Genomic DNA, 8,335 nt, shown 5'->3' with positions numbered 1-8,335 from the left:
TGCTGAGTCCGGTGAGTGGTTTTTCTTTCCTTTTTATCATTTTCATCGTCGTCCTATCATAGGCTTAGGCCTTTACTCTTGCAGATGAAGAAACCCTTTTACCTCATTGTGATTGTCCCATGAACGCACCATACAATCTTACAATTAAGCAGACTCAGATGCAATCGTTTCTCACTTCAAATTGTGTCATTCATCTTGACTTGCCCTCGCTAATGATTGGCCTTCGCTAGATCACTCCTCGATCCCGTCGATGTCGTTGGCGCCGATAAATACATAGAGGTTGGCAATGGCAGCAATGAAATTATCCAGAGTCCAAGTTTCTTCCTCGCTTCCACAGTAGTCCATCAATCAATCCGTACAGTCCCCTTCTCCGGGTCACTGCTCTTACCATCTGCCCCCGTGCGGTGCGCTGCCACCACGGCCATGTCGGAGTCGTGTGCGACGTCAAAGTTCCGACCGAGATTCTCTGGCCCTAGAAGGGTGACTAGAATGACATAGCCATACACACAGCCCATGAAGATGCAGATCACTTTGCCGTATTCGTATCGATGCTCCTCCGTCTTCGTCGGGGGCAGCGGGAAGCGTTCGCCGATCGTAGATTCGATCGTGGAGCTGGCCGAAGAGACCAGATTTCCGAGCTGGTAGGCAGTACCGACGGCGAACGTGCGGATAGCTCCGGGTGAGAGCTCCATCAGGTGGATAGGGATCACGCCCCAGGCGCCTTGTACGCAGAACTGCTCGAAGAAGGCGGCGGCCATCACGTTGGTAGAGGTGACGAAGGTGTACGGGTATAAAAGTGCACCACCAACGATACTGATCACGATGATAGAAAAGCGGCGGCCGAAGATCTGACTGGCCCAGCCACAAATGGTGCCGCCTGTCAAGGCTCCAAGGTTGGCGACAACCTGCGTGACCGTAACCTCGTTGGCAGAGAAGCCAAACTCACTCTTGAGCAGTGTCGGGTACAGATCTTGAGATCCATGTGACTATATCCAGTTAGATGCTGAAGTCAAACAGGAGTCAGGAGCATACCATGAAGTTAAACCCTGCCATGAGCAAGACCAAATATACCAGGAGCAGCCAATGACGCTTCACAGCTACCTTACTCTGCTCGAGGAATTCCGACGTCTTCCCGTCCAAGTTATTCTCGCGGGTGGCCTGACGCTCCTGGAACGTCTTGGTCTCGGGGAGGAACAGACGGAAGATGATGATCAGCACGGGAGGTCCAGCTCCAAACCAGTAGAGCGGTCTCCATCCGTGAGGAGTCGTGTCTACAAAAGCGCGCGCGAATGCAGCAGCAAGCAGGTAGCCAAAAGCATACCCTTGCTGCAGCAGACCTGACACGATCCCGCGTGCCTGCTGCGGACAGTCCTCCAGTGCCGTTGCCGCTGCATTTCCGTACAGACCACCCATAGCGATTCCGAACAGGGCCCGACAGGCCAGGAATTGTTTGTAGGTCTGACAGAAGCCCGTGCCCAGCTCCAGCACGATGAACAGGACGTTGTTCACGATGAAGGGCCATTTTCGGCCCCAGCGATCCGAGGCAATCCCAAAAGCAATGGCACCCACCGACCGGAGCATCAACACCAGGGTGATTCCCCAGGTTATGTCGGAGATGGACTTGTCAAATGATTCGGCCAGTTGGGATGTCGTCAGCGAGACGGTGAAGAAATCGAATGCGTCCCAGGACCAGCCGAAGAAAGCGACCTAACAGTGTTAACTTGTTGGACTGCATGGCCCTTTGGAGAAACCAACCAAGAAGAAAAGCCATTGTTGACTATTCAAGAGACGAAGCGCGCCAAATGGGTTGGGAGCTTTGTTCATCGGCGGCACCAGCGTTGGCAGGCGTGACCCGAAATATTTTGCCAGGCTGGTAAAGGTGACCTGCTGCGTCTCATACTGGGACGGCATAGGCGAGACGCTGCCGTCTGCTTTCTCGATCTGAGTGTCCGTCATTCTCTTGATGTGTTTATGGGTGCACAGAGATGGAATGGAAGTAAGCCAAACTCCCCTCACGAGGGGGTATCTTGGTGGGCAACGAAGAAGAGGGAAAGAGCTACACGGGAAGAGACGAAACCAAGAACATGGACGACCGGAGGAAACATTGCTTTTTAAACCCGGGAATCTGGTTTCCGCCAGGACAAGAAAAAAGAAAAAAGAAAAAACCCCGCAGAACCGTTTCCATCGAGCAGCGCATAATGGCGTGCCGATCTCCGAGGATGACGGAGGAGCCGTGGCCCGGGAGAGTCTGAGTCGTAGACAAGTCGAGAGAGTTTGATACGTTTGACGGTCACGCCGACGATGCCAACCCGCCAAGCTTTATTCCCGGGGTGCCAAGCCGCTCGCTCTCCCCGGATTTCTGGTCTCCAGATTCTCCATCAAAATGCCCATTTCTTTCATTCTGCGGCCGATTGACCTCCTTCGTCCTCGTTTCCTCCGTCCAAAGTAATTTCCCTCCCTGCCGCCTTTCTCACTAACGCAGCTTAGTCTGACTCGGGCTTATCACCACCCATGTCAGCCATGGTTCACATCCCCGGTCGCGGGGTAAGCCGCTAACCCACTAGTCGATGACCATCGTCCATTCAGTCGATTCCTGGCCAAAGGCCGACCAAGAACCCTAACGAGCGGTCTGTGTCGATTCCACGCGACCCATCTGGGCTTCCCGGACTGGATGAACCGAACTTTGGGCCGGCATCACCTGCCGCGCAGGGATTTCATCATCGAGTCATTACTCATTACATAGTAATGATTCTAGCCCGACTGCGACTGTTGATGGATGTTGGGCAGATTCTATCTCCTTCCCAGTGCAGTATCTGCATGATCATACTCTGGAAGACTGCAACCTAGAAAGCAATGAATCAAAGACTCGGGCCATATGAGTGTAAGGGTGTCTTCGGGATGGGCTGAGGCTTGCCCAGACTATCCGCAGGTCTTGACCGTCTTGGCTTCGTTTCCCAAGAAAGCCCAGAAAGCTTTTTCGGACTCTGGGCTGATGATGAATGGATGACATGGCATCCTAGTAACTGAGCAAGCATTCGATCACACTCGTCTTAATGTTTAGAACGAATAAGTAACGAAGATGGCTTACAGTAGCGCCAGCGCAGTGTCACAATTTGTTAACCTTGAATTTCGATGACGTCTTCTATATTCCAGACAATGAAAGGAGACGAAAGAAAATAAAGGGGAAACCCCATCTCGGAACGAAGTGTATCACTCCACTACATCCTATTCAGTTGCGCATGTTCATCGCAAATATACAATGGGGTGGATCAGAGACTCCGTGCAGGTAACGGCAGAGCTCCTCGCTGACTCGAAAGCTACACGGAGCCTGAACTCTAGATGATCACATATGACAAGCTGCAAAGTCAATGACCAGTGAGAACCAGGGATGGATCATGGATGAATCATGGATGAATCGTCCGATGCCTCGTCAACCCCACCGGAGCGATGTTCCTCCGACTCCGGCAGCGTGGTCAGGCACTGTCCCAGTGCGGCAGGCGGTCAGCCGCCCATCACCTGGTGTCTTCGGAGCAAAGACGACGATGGACGGTGGAGAAAACACAGTCAATAGGAAGTTTTAGTGAGAGCAAAGCAGGTTGATCGCTCACTATTGGGCCGTTGGTCACTCATCACGCAAGATGATCAGGAGAATAGAAGTCTCCGATGGTTTGCCATGCAGAACATCCGACGAGCAGCCGGAAAGGGGAAACCTGCCCCTTTCCGGGCTTCGTCCATCCGTCATGATTCATGATCGCGCCGTCTTTCATTGTTTCAGATAAAAGCTTAGATCTAGATGCTGCTGCGGCGGACGGAGTGTCGCAAGAAGCGAAGGCTCCAGCAATCCAGCCACCCTCGTTAGTGTTCGTAGTCCGATCCAGGCCAATAACGCCTTGCCGAGCGCATCCGCCAAGCCCGTTCCGTCGGCGGTTGACGACGACGTTCGCTCAGGCAGTTCAGTTTATCTCCATCTCCATCCTCACCTCTTCCCTTCCGGGAGATCGATTGCTGAGCTGCGTCTTGCGTCTCTTCTTTCCTCCGTCCATTCCCCTCCTTCTCTTCCTGCCGCGTGCGTATAGTCCCCCCCGTTCCCCTGTCCTAAATTCTGCGCTCTTTGTCCCTCGGTCGGTTTATCGCTCGTTCGTCTATCATCCCGGTTTTCCTTAGGGGCCGATCAATTCCAAGGAAGACAGGAAGAAAAAAAAAAAAAAAAAAAAAAAAAAAAAAAAAAAAAAAAAAGGCCCGCAACTAACGATTAGACCTCTTCGTTCCAGTCCACCTTCCTTCAACATTCAGTCGCTACAGCATCGGACAGATTTTCCTACGTTTGGCCATCGTCGCTCTCCCCTGATCGAATCGAATCGGATTCCCCTTTTGCCGCCGACGAAATTCCCTCCTTCCCCAAACTTGCGATCGCTTTCTACCTATCGGATTCCTCTTTCTCCCCGACACCGCGCTGGATGATTACTGCGACATTCGCCTCTTCCAATGCACAGACGCTCGTCTGGCTCGCCTGTCGAGGACGACGCTGAAGATTCTTTGGCTTCTCGAACTCCGAACGAATCAAGCTATGGGCCCAATGTCGCCGACTCGCCGGAGAAATCGCGCCCGCAGGTAGCCCGAACAGGCACCAGCTTTGAGCTGCGTCGAGACAACGCCGGCGCATCCACCCCGCGCTCCAGAAACTCGAGTATGTGGAGAACCCCGTCGTCTGTCGCGTCGCCGACGACTCTGGGCCACTCCGACTCCAAGTCGTCCTCCGTCATGATGCCATTGGCCTCGCAGCGACTCCCCATGGAATCTTCGCCTGACGCCCAGTCCCGATCTCGACCGTCCCGCTTCCGAAGCCCGTGGCCGTGTTCGATCCTAACCGCCGTGACAACCTGCATTGCCTCCATATTCCTCTTTTTCATCTGCCGTTCCTTTTCGACTCGGCAGTCTGGCGGAGATGGCTGTGGCATACCGGTCATGAGTCCGTCGTTCCTTCATATGGTGGGGTTTGACACGGAACATACGCGCTTCGCGAGCAAGTATAATCTCTATCTGTACCGAGAGGCGGGCGTCGACCCGTATACTCAGGAAAACCTCGGGGTAAGCTAGGTCCTCATGTTCACGTTGATGAGATCCTTTTATCTGACTAAACCTCTTCTCGCGATAGTTGAACGGTGCCCCTGTCCTCTTTCTGCCCGGAAATGCCGGGAGCTATCGACAAGTCCGATCCCTAGCCGCCGAAGCCTCGAGGCACTACAGCGATGTGATCCGCCACGACCACGAGCGTCTAGCGACCGGAACCCGGAGCTTGGACTTCTTCATGATCGATTTCAACGAGGACATGGCGGCCTTTCACGGCCAGACCCTGGTTGACCAGGCCGAATACGTGAACGAGGCCGTGGCTTATATCCTCTCGCTCTATCACGACCCGCGACGGTCGTGGAGGGACCCTGACCTACCGGATCCCAGCTCCGTCATCCTTGTTGGACATTCCATGGGAGGTATTGTCGCACGTACCACGTTGACCATGCCCAACTACCAAGCCAATTCGGTCAACACCATCGTGACCATGTCTGCGCCCCACGCGAAACCTCCGGTATCCTTCGAATCCGACATCGTTCGCACCTACAAGCAAATCAACGATTACTGGCGCGAGGCCTATTCCCAGACCTGGGCCAACAACAACCCCCTGTGGCATGTGACGCTCATTTCAATTGCGGGCGGCTCGCGCGATACGGTCGTCCCTTCGGATTATGCGAGCATATCGTCTCTCGTCCCGGAGACCCATGGCTTCACCGTGTTTACGTCCACCATTCCGGACGTCTGGATCGGGATGGATCATCTATCCATCACTTGGTGCGATCAATTCCGGAAAGCGATTATCAAATCGTTGTTCGAGGTTGTCGATGTGCGACGTGCCAGCCAGACGAAGCCGAGGGCGCAGCGCATGCGCGTTTTTAAGAAATGGTACTTGACCGGACTGGAGCCCGTGGCGGAGAGAACCCTTCCCCAAAAAGGTATGCCAATCATCCTTGAAATCTTTCATCTAGCGGAAACTAATCTCGCCTTTTATCGCAGAGCCGAACTCTCTCTTGACCCTTGAGGATCAAGCCAATGCGATACTGCCGCAGGGTCAGCGACTCACGCTCCGGGAACTAGGCCATCGCAACGGTCCCAACGTGCATCTGATGCCGGTCCCTCCGCAAGGGGTGCCGGGGAAGAAATTCACCCTGCTCACCGATCAACCCTTCGAGAGGGCCGGGGACCAGGGCAGCCTGGACGTCCTCTTCTGTAGCGTGTTCCCCTTGCACAATGGAAAGTTCTCCACCATCTTTTCCATGAACGTGGACTTCTCCGGTGGTGGCATGGGATCTACGCGGCTTGCCTGCAAGAACGCCGCCGACGACGCGATTCATCTGCCAGCGTCGACATCCACCTCGAAGCACCCCTATGAGCGAGTCCAGCCATACTCCTATCTTCAGTATGACCTGGAGGACCTGGCGGAGCATCAGTTTGTGGCGATCGTCGACAAAGCTCATACACCGACTAAGGGATGGGTGCTAGCAGAATTTTCGGACAGCTCGGATGCCGTCATCAAAGCCCGGATTGGCCTGGGCAGCCTGCTCAGTGCCGGAATGAAGATGCGGCTGCCAGCAAACCGACCCATGCTGACCGAGGTGAAAATTCCCGCCTTGTATTCCAGCCTGCTTGACTACAAACTCAAGATCGTCCAACGAGGCCCCAAAGGTCAGACGGAACTATTTGCTCCCCTCCTGCGCCAGTCCATCCCGGATCCGCACGAGTCCAAGTTTTTCGTCAACGTGAAGGAGGTCAATGTGAATCTGCACGGATTGGCGCCGTTCATGCCCCCTCCGCTTCGAGACCAGGCAACCTATGGCGGCGTTTCCTTTCAGCTTTGGACGGATCCAAGCAGTGGCTCTACAGTCGACATCTCTCTGTCGGTGGACATTCTCGGCAGTCTGGGAGAGCTTGTGATGCGTTATCGCACTGTTTTTGCTGCGTTTCCCATCCTTGTTATCGCTCTCGTTCTTCGGAAGCAATTCCAGGTGTATGACGAGACCGGCTATTTCCTTACATTCGCAGAGGGTTTGGACCGTTCCTTGCGATCTTCCTTGCCCGCTCTCCTACTTTCCATGTCTTTGCTGGCTTCCTCGTTGGCCACCTCCAACAAGTTGCCGCCGAGTGATGACCCTTTCCATTGGCCTATGAATGCCACCGAGTCCCCGATCGACTTCACCAAGAATGACCTCCTTCTAGGCTCCCAGGACTCATTCTTCTGGTTCCTGGTGCCTGTTTTCGGTGTAATGAGTGTGGGTATCTGCGTCATTGTCAATTATGCAGCCCTGGCTCTCATCTCGATATTCTCTATGATTTATGGCTTTTTGAAGAGCAAATCGGGGTACATTCGGCGCGATGATAAAGGGTAAATCCGCCTGTCCACCTTTCAATCGAATGGCAATCTTACTAACGCTGTCTGATAGGAACCTCCCGATCTTCTCGTCTCCCACACCCAGACGACGTGCGATCAACACGGCCATCCTGTTGATTCTCGTGTCGACGGCCATCCCTTACCAGTTCGCTTATATGGTGGCATGCATCGTACAGCTCGCAACCGCTGTTCGGGCCCAATGGCATGCCAAGGAAACTGTACGGCTTGAATCTTGAACCCTCGTCATGAACCCTGCTAACCTCGTCAGAAATCTACCGCGCATTACAATTTCGCCAATTACAGTTATTCTATCTTTGTGTTTATGCTGTGGATCCTCCCCATCAACATCCTCGTGCTTCTTGTGTGGGCTCATAATCTGGTCGTGCATTGGTTTATGCCGTTCTCATCGCATCATAATGTTTTGTCTATAATGCCCTTCATTCTCCTCGTTGAAGCCATGACCACAGGGACCATGATCCCTCGCGTCACGTCCCGGTAAGCCTCGCTGGATTCCAACCTCCACGCACTTTGTCACTAACGGACCCAGGCTCAAACACCTCACCTACATGCTCTTCTTTTCCATTGCCATCTACTCGGCAGTCTACGGCGTCTCGTACGCCTACCTCCTCCACCATCTCGCCAACATCTTCGCCGCCTGGCTGGTTGGAATCTACCTCTTCAGCAGCGGCTTCTCCATCCGTCGGCTATGGCGAGTTCTAGAAGGAGACGAAGTAACGCAAACCACCTCCGAACCACGGAGCTACATGAAGAAAAAACCATAAATCAATATCATATACCATTACAGTTGTCATGTTCTCTCTATTCCCTCTCCATTTGAGCACCTTCTCTAATCCTTGTCATTCATCATTGTCCATTACATCCCTATGTTCAATGTCC

At 53.5% G+C, this 8,335-nt stretch overlaps 2 protein-coding genes across 2 annotated transcripts; one reads left to right on the top strand and one right to left on the bottom strand.

Moving 5' to 3' along the window:
- Positions 1 to 231: 231 nt before the first annotated feature.
- On the bottom strand, positions 232 to 1,956 carry P170DRAFT_478989 (sugar transporter family protein; the record flags this gene model as incomplete). Its single annotated transcript, XM_024853613.1, has 4 exons — positions 232 to 320; positions 389 to 986; positions 1,033 to 1,707; positions 1,756 to 1,956. The coding sequence occupies 4 exons, from the start codon at positions 1,954 to 1,956 to the stop codon at positions 232 to 234; spliced, it is 1,563 nt and encodes a 520-aa protein (XP_024701369.1).
- A 2,529-nt stretch (positions 1,957 to 4,485) lies between these two features.
- Positions 4,486 to 8,220, top strand: P170DRAFT_478988 (GPI inositol-deacylase; the record flags this gene model as incomplete). The annotated part of the gene is made up of 6 exons (XM_024853612.1): positions 4,486 to 5,088; positions 5,156 to 6,005; positions 6,067 to 7,432; positions 7,491 to 7,656; positions 7,707 to 7,933; positions 7,986 to 8,220. 6 exons carry the CDS (start codon positions 4,486 to 4,488, stop codon positions 8,218 to 8,220), a joined length of 3,447 nt encoding a protein of 1,148 aa, XP_024701368.1.
- Positions 8,221 to 8,335: the final 115 nt, after the last annotated feature.

This window comes from Aspergillus steynii (genome assembly GCF_002849105.1).
Source record: "Aspergillus steynii IBT 23096 chromosome Unknown P170scaffold_7, whole genome shotgun sequence".
NCBI classification, from domain to species: domain Eukaryota; kingdom Fungi; phylum Ascomycota; class Eurotiomycetes; order Eurotiales; family Aspergillaceae; genus Aspergillus; species Aspergillus steynii.
Note: the sequence above shows the minus strand (reverse complement) of the source record. Positions and strands in the feature narration are given on the sequence as shown.